At 32.2% G+C, this 15,708-nt stretch overlaps 2 protein-coding genes across 7 annotated transcripts in view; one reads left to right on the plus strand and one right to left on the minus strand.

Moving 5' to 3' along the window:
• Nucleotides 1–12,988, minus strand: part of CalpA (calpain A) — a 32,229-nt gene extending 19,241 nt beyond the window's left edge. The window contains exons 1-2 of one of the 6 annotated variants that reach the window (XM_013323104.1): nucleotides 12,911–12,988; nucleotides 10,567–10,902 (exon numbers count right to left, since the gene is read on the minus strand). In XM_013323104.1, coding sequence (XP_013178558.1) covers nucleotides 10,567–10,860 — 294 coding nt within the window. In that variant the 5' untranslated portion in view covers nucleotides 10,861–10,902; nucleotides 12,911–12,988. Of the gene's footprint in view, nucleotides 1–5,809; nucleotides 6,181–6,455; nucleotides 6,529–6,725; nucleotides 6,812–7,274; nucleotides 7,364–10,566; nucleotides 10,903–12,910 lie in introns of those variants that run through there. The other 5 variants (XM_013323106.1, XM_013323108.1, XM_013323107.1 and 2 more) reach the window with 5 other exon arrangements.
• A 255-nt stretch (nucleotides 12,989–13,243) lies between these two features.
• LOC106125772 (60S ribosome subunit biogenesis protein NIP7 homolog) lies at nucleotides 13,244–14,635 on the plus strand. Its single transcript, XM_013323111.1, has 3 exons — nucleotides 13,244–13,367; nucleotides 13,451–13,743; nucleotides 14,421–14,635. Exons 1-3 carry the CDS (start codon nucleotides 13,312–13,314, stop codon nucleotides 14,612–14,614), a joined length of 543 nt encoding a protein of 180 aa, XP_013178565.1. The 5' UTR covers nucleotides 13,244–13,311; the 3' UTR covers nucleotides 14,615–14,635.
• Nucleotides 14,636–15,708: the final 1,073 nt, after the last annotated feature.

Below are 15,708 nucleotides of genomic sequence, written 5' to 3' on the forward strand. Positions count from 1 at the left end.
CAGGAGAAGAAAAATATTGGGTTGACCAGTAAGTTCGTGCCGCTTTATAAGGAAAATTGAAACCCTGTTCTCTTAAATTTTTGGAAATGTTTTTAAATTATATTGGTACGACTCTATACCTAAAACGTATTTTATTACTGGATAAAATTTTAAAAATTAGTTTTTATGTCAACCATTGAAATGAAATTATTCACAATATAGAAATTTTTGTGACGTTTGATAATGGTGGAAATCCGAAAATGAATCCACTTCAGCTACAGTCTATTGTAAGCTTTATATCGAAAATCAGAACGAACTTTCCGGACAACCTATAATGTTAATACAAAGTGTCAAATGAATGTAACAGAAGTAGTTTATTCCAAATTGTATCACAAGTATATAGAGATAGAGTTCAATTTTGTCAAATGTACCGATGTTTTTGCGCACCTTGACTGCTTCGTTACTTATGACGCTGTGGCTGCTACGATATTTATGAGCATCTTGCATGTACTCATATATTTGACGCTGTGTATGTACCGATGTATTTGAGCAGGGTGAATGTATCTATTATTTTGAGGACTTTTGTTGTACCGATATAATTGAATACTTTTGGTGTACCTATATATTTGCATATCTTGTCTGTGTCGATCTATATGACGCTGACTGTACAGTCAGCTGCATAAATATCTAACATTTACAAAGCAAAGAATACATGAACCTATCCATGCGTATTATGCTTCCGACACCGAAGTCTGCTATTTACAAATACGTGTAGGAGTATGCCAGTTTCTAATATTTTGTAAATCTTGCTAATATTATTAGTGGGAAAGTTAAGATGGATTAATGGATGGACGATTGTTAAAAGGTATTGGCACAGATGTAGAACATAGTCTGGATGAACACCTAGGCTACTTTTAAGTTTTTCTTTTAATTAGACGTGGACTGAATCGCTGGCGGCACAAAGTGCATACATATTCTTGTAGCTGACTGTACTTTATAAAAGTAGAGTAAGACGAAGTATTGATTGTGTGAAAGTTATGCGTAAGCATGGATTGAATTCAGATATGCCAGCTGATAAGAGATTTATGGCGGCGTAGTACATTGACGATCCTCCTTAGGAAAAAGGTCAAATAAACTAACAGACCTTTGGTATAAATTACCGATAATTACACTACAACTGTGTAGACATTAAATCGCTCTTCAATTCACCCTTGTCTAGACGGACACATTGCCCTTCGTCTGTCTTGTCTACGGGTCGACGAACTTACATAGAAATACATTTAAATAAATTAATATAAATTTGCCTATATTGTACCTTGCGACGACTTAGAATAATTTTTAATCTATATTTCAATAAAAATGTTTTACTAATATTATGTTTCTTTAAAGTTATCTTCAGAACGGCTGTATGGATCTCGCTGATATTTGGCATACATATAGAACATAGTCTGTAAGAACACATAGATTGATTTTATTCCGTGCGGACGGAGTCGCGAGCGAAAGCTAGTACTTAATAATAAAGTTTACGATACTATTTTTTTTAAGAACGCTACGTCCAATTTGAAAATCGCTATCGATCCGATACACTGTCTTTTTATACAGAAGTTTAACCAATATATGACTTGGACTGTGACATCGAGATTTGTTGTTTCAGAGATCTTTATCTAATAAAGGAGAATGAGCGGGATGAAAATATATTTTTGGACACACATATCAGCAGTGTAAACACACGGTTAGTATGATGTAAATATAAATGGTGTAATAGCTATGAACATCTGTTCACAAACATACGGTTATTTACGATCAAATCCGAAGCTGTACTGAGTTTGTACCATAAAATGTACCAGATGTTGATACTGGAACCAATAAATCGTACCAGCAAAGACTATAAGCTATTACGTGGTTTACTAAATTCCGTAACTTTTAGTTGGTATCTTCGATTGAAAATATTAAAAATGCTCAAACTTTTGTAAGTATTGATATGTGTAAAGTCAACCAACATAAATTGAGCTATCACGGTTGACTATGGCTTATTCACCCCTTGACATAGGATAGGCTCCGAGTCCTTCAATGGGGACGTATAGCTGATGATGTTAAACTTAGTAACGAATTACGAAGCATTTAGCAAAAGTTTAACCTTTAATCCGGCTTGACCTCTGCTTGTGACAAACAATTGTTCAATTGACGCGACTGAAAGACTAGATTAACGAACATGTCTAATATTACAGAATACAACCCGTCACAATACTGAGTTTGTAAACACGTGCAAAGAGATATTGCTATCTCTTTTTATTCAAAAAGAATAAAAAGGATAGAAGTATATTTTGCATAGGGGTTAAAGCAGTGTGAACACAAGAATAAAATGCAAAGCATAAACAAAACTTTGAGTTTCTGTAGACCTGCATAAAAACATGACATCTCTTTCATTGTTATTGAATAAAATAGAGATAACTATACGTTTTATATATTTGTTTCGGTAGTGAAAACACACAGTAGTATGTGCAGACTGAGGCATGTATGATTCGTTCATTAGGCATGGTAATTATTGTAAGGAAACCTTAATTGCCTGATGACACATTCGTTAGTTTACATAATCGTAGTCAAGTGGAAAACTAAACTACATTTGTACAGTTAGCCACAGAAATAAGTATACACTAGCCGTCCTAGTCCTCGAGGAATAAAAAAAATCTTAATAAGTAGCGTATGTGTTCTTCCAGACTTTGTTCTACATGTGTGACAAATTTTATCAAAATACGTTGAGCCGTTTCGTAGATACCTTTAAATAAACATCCATCCATCTACCCATACAAACATTCGCATTTATAATATTAATAATATTTACAAAACATTAAAAAATTGTATATGCTTTGGTTTTTTGGAAGAATATGTATGCTCTACACCATTCTTCCGACCACGAATTCGTACTATTGATAATAGGTGCTAAATATTTTTGGGATAGTTAGTTGTTGAATGCATCAAGGTATAGACAATTGTCTAATACTCTGTCGACTATTTAGTACGAATGTGCAAAGATAAATAACTAAAGTATATTAATGTTTTTGTGTTACAATCAATAGAGACCGCACCCGTATGTTTTGGATGTGAGCCAGTGAATGGAAGAGCAAAGGAAATAATAAAGAATTCAAACATTGTATACACAGTGTGGTAGTAGTAGAGATGTACTATTTTTAAATGTACTTATTTTATATTATTACTGGTAATGTTTATAATACACTGTACATTTCTCTTTACTCGTAATAAAAATCGATAGTCCCTTTCCATGAGAAATTCTTTAATTTTGACCATTGCTGATAGTAAGATGATTCACATCATTTAAACATTTAAAGATGTTTCATCGCAGATTCGAACATATAACTTTTTATTTCCCAAACCGTAATTTAAGCTTGTCAAAAAGGATCCGTCATAATATTAGCATTACTTAAGTTCTTGGAAATATTTACTTCGATGCGTTAACTATGAATGGAAATTACAGCTTTCAGTTAGCGTCAAAATGGCGGAAAACAAATATGAACAAAAACAAAGGTTTAAAGCCTGTCTATGTATAAAGGTCCGTACACAATACATATACGTTCTTCGAAACCCTTAAATCGATGTATTAAAGTTTTTAATTTGTAATATCTCGGTCAATAAACTACGTGGGCGATGTTTGATTCCTTTGTACTCGCTATAAGACTTGTGCGTAATTTGCATACTTAAATTTTTAGTCATGAGTAATTTTTACAAAACTCATACTTCGAAAGGTATTCAATATTTAGGTTTTGAATGTCTTTATAATAATTATTTATGCATATACTTATTTATTAGAAGAAAATGCAATATATTCATCATTAATGAAATCTACTAAGTTTAAAAATATAGTTCATAAGGGAAACACACTTTCATAACAACTCTATTTTGTAAGCATAAAGACATCGCGGTGGAGCATCGACAAACAGGCGCCAAATCTTGACCGGCATATTGATTTATTGGACATTTAAACTAAAAAGAACCAGTTAGCAATGTTACAATACACTGATATCTATAAATGTATTGGCCATTACTTGGAAATTAGTCCTATAACCAGCTACAACCGTCAGCGTCAAAATGGCGAAATTCAAATTGGCACAAAAAACCACATTATATAGCATGTCCATGTATAGAAATCAGTGTATAATACTTATGACATTATTGAATATATTTTCGTGTTTCCTTTGCCAAAACAAATATACTTATTGTCCTTTCTTTCCTCTTTCCCTTGATGTTTCGCCAGGGGAAATCCACGGTTACAAAGAGCTACTATAAATATAGATCACATTCAATTTATGTGCATTAAAATTCTCCATTTATTCTTCAGAACCAGTTTGCGATCGAAGAAACTTGTTCATTATATTTATTCCACAATTGATATAGTTTCGATCTAAGACTAAGATATAATAATACTGACATTTTACTTGGAACATTCTCTTTGAAAAAAAAAATAGAAATCAAAGTCGAATATAATATAATAAACTAACATATAATGAGTTAATTTTCAAGGATTTAGAAACTTATATACGGTACACTTCCAACTATGAATATATGATATGAATACATGCTACGAATACGAATTTCTAAAATTTTCTAATTGTATAAATATTTTTGCATCTGACTGTACACTGTTCATACCAATCAATCTATATAGACGTTGTCCTTGATACACGAACACCGCAGTACATACACGGTCTAGTTTCTCGTTCGTTTACGTTTGATATAACAGTGGGTTACGCACAAACTATTTATATAATTCTATGTACAATCGCGTACAGATCAAACGCGTGTAATTAGCTAACATCTAACATCGTTAATATTTTTATATTACATTGAAATAAATTAGTTGGATGAGTTTCATCACGCAACCCTCATCCGTCAGTAGGGTTTTACAGATAAGAAAATCCTTCACATGATTCTATTAACAATAGCACTCTATAAGATAGAAAAAAAGTATACGTCTATTTTTATATTATTTTTTTATCTGTGCAAAAATGTTGTTGGGTCATTAAATTAGCATGTGGCTGTCTGTGACTGTACATTTGTTTTTGTACTTAAATAAATATTATTATCTGCGGCAATGACATGTCATGTTAATTAACTTCAGTGACACAATATTTAATTAGTTGAATTCCTATTTTAAAATAAATATATTAAATTAATGCATACATAGATTTAACAAAGACAAGTATAAATGTACACTAATTGATATTTTCACAAAGAATCAGAGAAAAGTGATAATTCGTAGTACGGAACACAACTTTTATCTGCTTAATAACAAGTGTGTCTACACTTGAATTGCGGTTATAAGGGCCACAGTGGCCTAATGACTTAAACAATACTTAAAAATACTTAAGTCAGTGTAGCACTGCCAAACTTTTTATATTTCTGATAAGCTAAGATGGTTATTCTAATGCCATATATGAAAAAAATTATAAAATTAATTTTAGAACATTTTAGAGCAGGTTTTTCAATGATTTTTTTTATATCATGAGGTAACAAATGAGCTAGCGCCCACCTGGAATCGCTCAAATATATAACCGTTGCATAGCCATCCGCAATTGTAGATGCAATGCCTACCTTTAATCGACAGAGGATGCACACAAAGATAATATTTTCCCTTCTCATGCATCCTCTCACCCAGAAAATCCACTTCCACTTCCCATCCTTGACTTATAAGAAAAAGGGCGGGAAGTGAAAGGACTTAAAATAGCCCGACAATTCATATTAAAATCAGTATTGAAGAAATATCAGGTCGCTCTGGGTCTTTTATCTTAAACTATGTATGTCTTAAAATACTCACCACTTTGTAATTCTTAATGCTCGGTAAGAACCTCTTTTGTTCGACCTCCTTCTTTTGGAAGACTTCATTAATGATATTCCCAAGTGCTTGAGCTCCATATTGTAGTAATGCTTGCCCTCCTTGATTTAATATCTGTCTACCCGCACCTTGTATTAAGGCACCAAAATTACCGCCATTTTGCCCCGCCATTACGAGGTCACACTACTTTCTTATTTCACTATCACATATTTCTACAGGAAATAAATGTATTTTTAATCTATATTTATTAACATCTTATTGTGCTGTGTTTGTGGTAGAATGATTTATTAAGACAGATTGGTGAATATTTTAGCTGTTTGTTAGCAAATTATCCACATCTCGGAAACCTATCTGCTTTTTTAATTGAATAAAAGCAATAATGCTATATAATTTTGCAGGATTTAAAAATATAGAGATGTTTATAAAACAAATGATACAGATTTAGCACTCTATTATTTTATGCTTTATTCATTTTGAACAGAATAAGTTTATTGTTAATTTTTGCAATATGAATTTAACACAAATTTTACGGAATTTACATAATCATCTATACAATTAACACTGCTTTTATTAGGTGATTAATTAAAAACAAAAATTATTAATAAATATAATACTACTACTATTATACCTAAAATACATTGTTTATACACTGTATTTTCCACATAACTATGTGAACTCTGGATGTAATCATGGCACTGACTGAGAGCATTAGAGTTATGTTAGATAACTATTGTACTATGACATCACCAAGTAGGTGTGCTAATTGACCTCCTTGGTCATTACAATGAACTGCTTTAAAAAAAGGAAAAAAAATAATTGAACTTTATCATGGAATTTTGTTATAAGAATAAACATTTTTGAAATGTACTATAAAATGAAGTGAAATAAATGGTCTTACAGTATTCTAATTAGACTTGGCTAAATGTTTATTTGTTTTTCTTAAACGGCATTCACACACTATACTGGGACTTTTATCCACTTTTATTAGTATTTGTAAGTAAATGATTAAGCAATAAAGGTAAAAATGTTATTTTCTGATTAAGTAAACTGAAATTGAATGTTAAAATACTTAGTAAAAAAACAGGGTGTAACGTGAGAAGAAATGTAGGTGGGGTAGGGAAGTGAAATTATAAGACATTATTATGTGTAACACTTATAAAGTAGGTCAATATTAGACTGGATGATTAAATCGATGGATTAATTAAATGTATTTTTCCAATTTCTAACTTTAATATGGAGTAACACAAAAAATAATTATTAGAGATTCGAACTATGAGGTCATCTCAAAACAGCGCTAACTAATTTAGCAAACAGTAAGCACATGGAATTAAAGGAATAGACACAATGATGAGGTAAAACACAGCACAATAAGAAGAATTATCCAAATTTAAAAAGAGGCACTATAATTCATAATTAAAAACAAATTTTTCACAAAACACCACCGTACCCAAAAATGTTTTACGAATTTTGACAGATTTCTAAATTTTACACCACTAAACTAAAGAGTCATTCGCTCACTTCACCATGAGACCCGGTAGAGGACTATTCAACGCGTTAGTATTATAACAGAAGAGAATATTGCCAGTGCAAACCATGACGTAATTTACTAAATGTATGATTTTATTTTTACGGTAATAAATAAGATGTCGACTAATACTTCCATAATTGAAAAATATAAACGCAACATTGTTCAGAAAAGTACGTAATATTTATCAAAATAATGGTTTCTGCGCTATCTAGCAATATTTAACGTAACTTTGGTAATTGTAACTGATATGTTTGTCTGTTATGTGCACGTATTATGTTAGAATTATAAGGTTTAAAATTGCTTTTCATATAGTTTATTTTTCATATTTATAGTAACTACTTGTTCTGTAAGTTATTATAAGATTGGAGTACTTATAATGGAACTAGCTTTTGCTTGCTACTCCGATCACGCATAATTAAAAATAATCTTAATTAGTAGCCTACGTAAACTTCCAGACTATGTATCCATGTAAAATTTCAGCGAGTTCTATGGAGCCGTTCTGGTGATACCTCCTAACAAACATTCACAATTATAATATTAGTAAGATGATAACAGACGCATTGAATTTGGCACAATCTCTAATTTATTAAAAAACAAGTCGATGTATGCCGAATTTAAGAAAAAACATACTGTTATTTAATAAAAATATGCGGGTTACATTACGCAATATTAAAATTTGTACGAGGTTTTCAAGAAACCTTTAAACATGTTGATATAATTATTACAACCGTCAGACATTTTTCTTGTTTTCATTGAGTACATCGAGTCAAAAGTATTGCCAAATAAAGTAAGCGAGAAGGTAATACGAGATTTTCGATAGCGGCTAAGGTGACGTCATTCGAAATAATTACAGATTAATGGATCACCATGAAGGTTGAGTACAAGATATGTGCACGTAGCTATTCATTCGTTAAGAATAAAAAAGTTAATCTTACTAATATTATAAATGCGAATGTTTGGATGGATGTTTATTAACAGGTATCTCAAAAATGGCTGCATGCATCTCGCTGAAATTTGGCATGGATGTGGAAAAAAGAAAGGAGAGTCGGGAAGAAAGTAGAGTCGCAAAGGAAATATGACAAGAGGATATATTCTGTCTGTTCTCTACTCGTTTATCACCGAACATTTTATAATCTTTGTTAACAACGTAAAACTGAGTTTCACCACAGATTCTTCACGGAATCGTCGAGTGGAGTAAAGTTATAAATATCTGTTTAAAAATAACTGAAACTACGTCGCCCTTTTATAACGCGTGCACTCAAAACGATGTGTCTGTCAGATTTATTGAGCAAAATTGTGTTGAGAAGTACAGTAATTTGATAAAAGTGAAGAAATTTAATAATGCTTTTTAAATTTTATTTTTGCATAAAATGAAAACAGCAGCACGGCAGCCAAAATGCGTTTATTCGTTGTTAACATGACTTATATATAAAGTTTTTATATTTACACTTCCCGCGCGATTCTTTTCTCTTTACATCTTTTTTTATAATTAAAAAGGCAAAGGTTCACTGGCCAGTATGCCACGTTTTTGGCAGAATATTTCATTCTATACTCAACACTTTTTAAACTTTATTTTATTAACGTAAGCGTTATTCAAAAGTACTTAATATATTGATAACCAGTTTTATACGACCTTGTTCTTGAATTTTAAAATACGATTAAATGTGGGAAACCATAACAATGCCCACTTTGAAACCTTTTAAAATATAAAACAGTATTTTTGATATCAAGTCTAAATCTAAGCGTAGTAATTTTCAAACAGCAATGACGTCATTGTGTAATTATGCATTTATACAGTTTGCAGTGACTGTGTTACATATCATTAAAACTAAGCCCAACCGATGATTAGTTCGCGATATCAAGAATTCCTTATGACTCAGGAACGACAAATAAACTTATTTCTTGACTCATTATGACGTAGAGACTCTTGTTTTGGTATAAACGGTAAAACATGTTTTAAATGTTGATTTTATTGATGACGTCATTATCAAAACTGATAAAATGTCTAGTAGTCGTACATGTTTTCGGAATGTCGGCAAAAGGTACGTGTCCATTGGACAGCGCCGGACGACGGATCAAACAGATTTGCTTTGTCGGATGGACCCAGCGCTATGTTAAATCATACAAAGCAAACTAAAATCCGTTGCGGGCGGTGCGGTACGTCCGACGCGGGCCAATGAACACGTACCATAAATCTCTTTCAACGGAAATATAACTTCACATGTTTTATTATATTGTAAACGCAAAAGACAACTTTGGAAGAAAGTCGTGAAAATATTAAGTTTGTTTATATTACCATTGCGTTTCTATATTTAGTTGTAGAGATGTTTCTACGTAAAGAGAACTAAGGCATAGACTACACACAACTAACAATTTGCAAAGGAAAAAATGTGTGCCAGGATTATTTAAAATTGAAATCCAAATTTGCATATCCTTGATGAGTGTGATTGTTTTTTCTTTTGTGTGAGTTAAATTTTCTACAAATAATTTAGCTTTTGTTAATAATTAGTAATAATATCTAAGTGTGAGTTTTCATTGCTTAATAACACGTGGAGAGACAAATTTCTATCACACTTTCAAATACAGAAGTCTAGATCACAATCTAATCTAGGACTTATCTTTTACTACTAAGCAATCAATACGACAAACGTAAACTTGGCGTAACATCAAAGAAATATTTCTTGGCATCAATTACTACTCTTACATTTAGTGTCTTGTTGAATTTTCCTTAAGGTAAAAAAATAAGATATGTGAACAGTATTTTCATAAAAAAAACACAACATCATTGCTAATGCCCGGTTTCTGAAGTCTTTTGGTCTCGTATTATTACAAATGTTTTTCTGTATTTACGTTTGTATTTCCTAAGTCAAGGACGCCACCTGATGATCGAGAGGGTTGGGGGGCTAGTAGCAAAAATTATTTGTTCTGTTCTGTTTCTTGTTTATGGCTCTCCCTCATCGGATTGGGCAAATTATTTGTTATCCCAAAGAGAGAGCTTTTTTCATTAAAAACTGTCAAGTAGTTTTTGAGTTATCTATGTAGGAGTGTAGGTACATTATTTTGAAGTAGTTTATTAGTCTATATAACATTTTTTCATTCTATTTAAGAAAATTCGAGACGGATTTTGACGAATATTTTGTCATTTGATTCGTATTAATCCCCTGATTATTATAGGAAGAGTTACATATAACTAACAATGGTCATCACTTACCACCATATTGACGTTAACAGAAGCACAGGCCTCTTCAACGACCTCTTCAACAGCACCACTTTCGTACTCCTCGGCAGGTAAAGACGGGTACAATCTACCACCAGTGCGGAACATAGTGTCATCTTCCGCTGGTAGACTGGGGTAAAGTCCCCCGTTACCGACCAGCGGCTCAGAACTCCCTTCTCCATCTCTTTCTCTCTTCAAAAAACCACGAACAGCGGTTGCAGCTGTCCCACCCCTATGCCAGCCCCAACCGTTCGCTTTGAAATTCTTCGGATAATAATTCCAAGACATTTTGAAGCTTAGTTAAAATTCGTTAGCTTTTATGCGCGAAATCTGCAACAAAAACATTGAAATTATTTCGGTTTATTCTTGTACTAGCTGTTCCAAGCGATTCTGTCCACGCGGTATAAAAACTTAATTAGTAAGCAATGTTTTCTTCCAAACTATGTTCTACATATGTGCCAAATTTCATCAAGATCCGTTGAACTGTTTCGGAGATACCTTGTAACAAACATCCATCCATCACAACTTTCTCATTTATAATATTAGTAAGATTAATATTATTCATAATATATCAATTTATGATTTGTATGACAACTAGCGCCATCTACCAATACAATAAATAAACTGTAACTACAAGAATATTACCATGCATTAAATTGGTGATAACAAGTTCAATATCCAGTTTTTGATAAAAACTTTATCAGTATTGGAATAAAATTTCATCGAATTTGTACTCCTTCAAAGGAGTGGCATACCACGTGTGCAGAATAAATTGGTCAATTTGGGAATACAAATAGGGTTGTCCAATTTCCAAAAAACAATTAGAGTGTTGGCAATTATCAAGATTATTTTAGATCCATTCATAATTATCAGCTATATATGTCCCCACCGAGTGTGTCGGAACCAACCCTAAGGGTTGATTAGGCCATAGTCATATATCCATTGAAGAATATTAATTATTTTATTATATTGAATGATATTATAATAATTCCAATTGATAGCAGAATTGTCGAACAGTTTTTGTGACTGTCTAAATTGTCTCGTTTCACTAAAGAAGTATATTTTGTATTCGTTTGTAAGTATTATAAATAAATATATTAGTATGTTTGTCGAGTTTTTGGATTAAAAAATTGCCATCCCTAACCACGCCTACGATCCAACGACATAATTTCGACTTTCTGACCTCGTTTCGTCCTTTAATTTACAAAACTGCTACGATCAGGGAGCGCCGCGAATTTCGGCTAATTAATTGACCGCTTTCTTTAATTATCGAAATTATAAAGTAGAATATTTAATGATAAATAGTTTGTTGTTATTTGAGCAAAGAGTTCTTGTTATCATATCTATAGCGTGGAATCAATTTTGGCGCGTTAAATCGATTAAGAATCTTAGTTTATTCGAAAAAGTACGGAAACAAATCGATTTATTATGTTGAGAAAAAATTTAAAATGTAGTAGACTAACTTTAGATATGTGAGCGATCACTTTCTAGATTAGATTTAAACAATCTGTTTGGCAACAGACTAAAAATAACTATGTGTTGCCAAGGAATACGAATACTCAATACCGTAACATGTTTTAGTGAAAAGTAACATATATCTCGGTCAGTCTTTAAAAGTATATTTTAACTAGTGGTCGCCAGCGACTCCGACTGCGCGGCGTAAAAAAAAACATAATTAGTAGCCCATGTGTTTTTTTCTAACAAAGAAATTTATTTTTGGATGCTTGGATGATGCTGGAAACTCTTTTGTTTATATTCAGCGAAGAGTCTATGGTTAATAGTGTGTCTATCATTATTTGTACTTCTATAAATTTATAAGTAAATAAATAAGTTAACGAGAAACAATTTAAATACTTAAAGTACTTCGTTGAACGCATTTCATAAAATACACAAATGAATTAGCAACAGTTAAAGCAAAAACACTTCCTCTTGTGACTCAATAAACAGTTTCTTTTTAGTAAAAACCCTAAGGAAATGATTCAGGAATTTAAAATCTTATTTACAATCTAAATCAGACAGACTGTTTTATACAAATTTTAGGAACCAATAAACGTAATATAATCTGTATTAATATGTTAAATAAATAAGTTAATAGATTTTTGCACGAAAATAGCGTTTTGTTATTGTCACGTGATACACTCAGTGTTTCAGGGTCGTGAAATAAACAGATGTGAAAAACTAATTGGATTTTATAGAACACTTAATCAAAGTTAATAATCTGCTTTATACTATATGTTGAACTTTATTAATTTCCATGCGGTCATATCTAACTTGGATATAATACATAAAACTATGTAAATACGAAAATACAGGTGAAAAGTTTAAGAATAAAACTTACCGATAGTATACTCTCACAAAGTTGATCAACTAATGAAATGAATGAGTTGAATGAACGAGAGTGAATTGGCAGAGATCAGTTCAATCACCTGTTGATGTGCTGCTGCAGGTACCGTTCGGAAATTTCACAAAAATTGAGAAATAAATAGTGTTTAATTATTCTAACCTCACTATTGTATCAAGTTCAAATAATTACGTTTCGATTACAATATGGAATTGAACAATGGCATAAAAACTCAGGGTTAGCTTGAATGTTTTTCTATTGGTTCTACATTTATTTGAAGTTATATTTTTGAACGAAGAACTTGTGTCATTTGTCGCAGAAAACGTTAAACGTCAAATTTAATCAACACAAGTTGTGTTCGCACGTGTTTTTATTTATACGAATCATAACCCAATAAAATGAAAGTATTATCAGAAGATAGAACTCGAATATTATTTGAAAAATTAAGTAAATAGTAAGTTGTTTAAATAATAAGAACCCTAATTCGTACGATTAGTTTTTGTCGTAGATTAATCATGTTTTTCTGTTTGATTTCAGTATCGGCGTGAATGTAAAACTGTTAATAGACAGACCAGATGGAACATATTGTTTTAGAGAGAAAAAAGACCGTGTGTATTACATATCGGAACGTCTATTGCAGCTTGCACAGACTGTGAATCCAGATCATTTGGTATCAGCAGGAACATGTTTCGGAAAGTTCACAAAAACAAACAAGTTTAGATTACATATAACCGCATTGACTTATATAGCACCGTATGCGTCTTATAAAATTTGGGTTAAGCCATCAGCGGAACAACAATTTTTATATGGACATCATGTTTTAAAAAGTGGTAAGTGTTTGTAAAATTACTTGAAAATAATACAATTATTTAATGCCAAAAATTCTGTGTTCATGATACGTTTTGATATGTAAATTTACTACAAATTGAACTGAAAGCTTACCAAAAGTTTTGTACATTTAATCTTACTAATATTATAAATTTGAATGTTTGGAAGGATGGATGGACAGATGAATGTTTGTCGGAATGTATCTCGAGAACGGCTTAATGGATCTCAGTGAAGTTTTGCATAGAAATAGAACACAGTCTAGAAGAACACATAGGCTAGTAATAAAGTTTTTTCTTTCAATTCCGGGCATACAGAGTCTCGGGTGACAGCTAGTATTAGATAACTTACAAAGTTAGACTTTAAATCTCTTAATATGAAGTTTTTTGCAAATGAAATTTTATCCATCCATCCATAAGTATGTATGGTAAGACTACCTCTCCGATGATATTCTGATATTTTTTTTTAATTTATAAGAAAATAAACAATTAGTAGCCTATGTGTTCTTCCAGACTATGTTCTATATGTATGCCACATTTAATAAAGATCCATGCAGTCATTCTGTAGATACATTCTAACAAACATCCATCCATTCATCTAAACATTCACATTTATAATATTAGTAATATTAAGAAAATCCCCTTAATAAATAAATTATAACCACACGTAATTTTGTTTCCAGGATTAGGTAGAATAACGGAAAACACACCGAAACATCAAGGTGTTGTGATATACACAATGTCTGATATACCAATTGGTTTTGGTATAACATCAAGATCGACAGCCGAGTGCAGACATGCCGATCCATTAGCTAACATAGCCTTCCATCAAGCTGATATAGGAGAATATATACGTTCTGAAGATACATTAATGTAGAAATAAATAATTTGATAACAATTGACTTTTATTGGAACGAATTTGGTATGAACATATACAGATATAATCTTACTAATAATAGAAATGCGAATGTTTAGATGGATGTATGTTAGGTTTTTTTATATCAAAATGTGACAAACGAGAGAGCGGCCACCCGAAATCGCTAAAATAGCGAAGTGACCGTTGCCCATAGGCATACGCAATTGCATATAAGTTGCCGACCTTTAATCGACGGAAGAGAGGATGCACAGAATGAATACATTTTCCCCTTCCATGCATCCTCTCATCCGTAAAGTCCACTTCCACTTCCTTTTCTTATAAAGAAAAGGATGGAAAGGGGAAGAGGACTAAATTAGGCCTCCGAGATGCACACTCATCAGACGAAACGCGGAATTGCTTCCTCTTCACGCCTGTCTTCTGTGTGGTTGTAGTATTTCACCGGGCGAGCCGGGCCGATTCGTGCGAAGATGTTAAAGCGGGCTCTACCACTGTTAAAATCCAGAATGGATGTATGGGTCTTGCTGAAATTGGGAATAGATGTAGAACATAGTCTGGAAGAACAGATAGGCATTATGATTTGCGTTTTAAGCTCTGAACTGTAAATCACTAGGTGGCTTTTAGACAAATTTAGGTATACAGTGAAACTTGGTTAAGTGGGACCTGGATAAGTGAGAAACCTCCATAACTGGAACTCATGCTGAGGTCCCAACACTTTGGCACTGAATTACCTCTGTTAGTGGGACGAGGTAAACCTCTATATCTGGGATTTGTTCTTTCGATTTATCATCATAGATGACATTGTTTGTTTACTCATTCTTATTCTACCCACAAATTCCACACGTAATTCCAAGTACGTAAGTACAAATTTTGAGCTTCAATTACCTTCAGTTTTAGTTTCGCTTTACTATTATACAGATGTTTATTTGAAAAATATCAAAACGAAAGCTACAATCGTTATCATTACGTGAAAAATTGAAGTAAATATCCGTTTATGAAAGTGGGAAGACACGCGTAGAAGTTTGTGCTGAATTTAATGTGCCAAAATCTACTCTTTGTAGAATAATTCAGAGTAAACATAAAATTGAATCACAATG

This window comes from Papilio xuthus, unplaced genomic scaffold (genome assembly GCF_000836235.2).
Source record: "Papilio xuthus unplaced genomic scaffold, Pxut_1.1 DF825783.1, whole genome shotgun sequence".
In the NCBI taxonomy this organism is placed as follows: domain Eukaryota; kingdom Metazoa; phylum Arthropoda; class Insecta; order Lepidoptera; family Papilionidae; genus Papilio; species Papilio xuthus.

Coding starts and splice junctions, on each gene's coding strand:
- LOC106125772 (XM_013323111.1), top strand. CDS start 13,312: ATGAAAGTATTATCAGAAGATAGAACTCGAATATTATTTGAAAAATTA. Junction 13,368..13,450: donor TTTGAAAAATTAAGTAAATA/GTAAGTTGTTTA, acceptor GTTTGATTTCAG/TATCGGCGTGAATGTAAAAC. Junction 13,744..14,420: donor ACATCATGTTTTAAAAAGTG/GTAAGTGTTTGT, acceptor TTTTGTTTCCAG/GATTAGGTAGAATAACGGAA.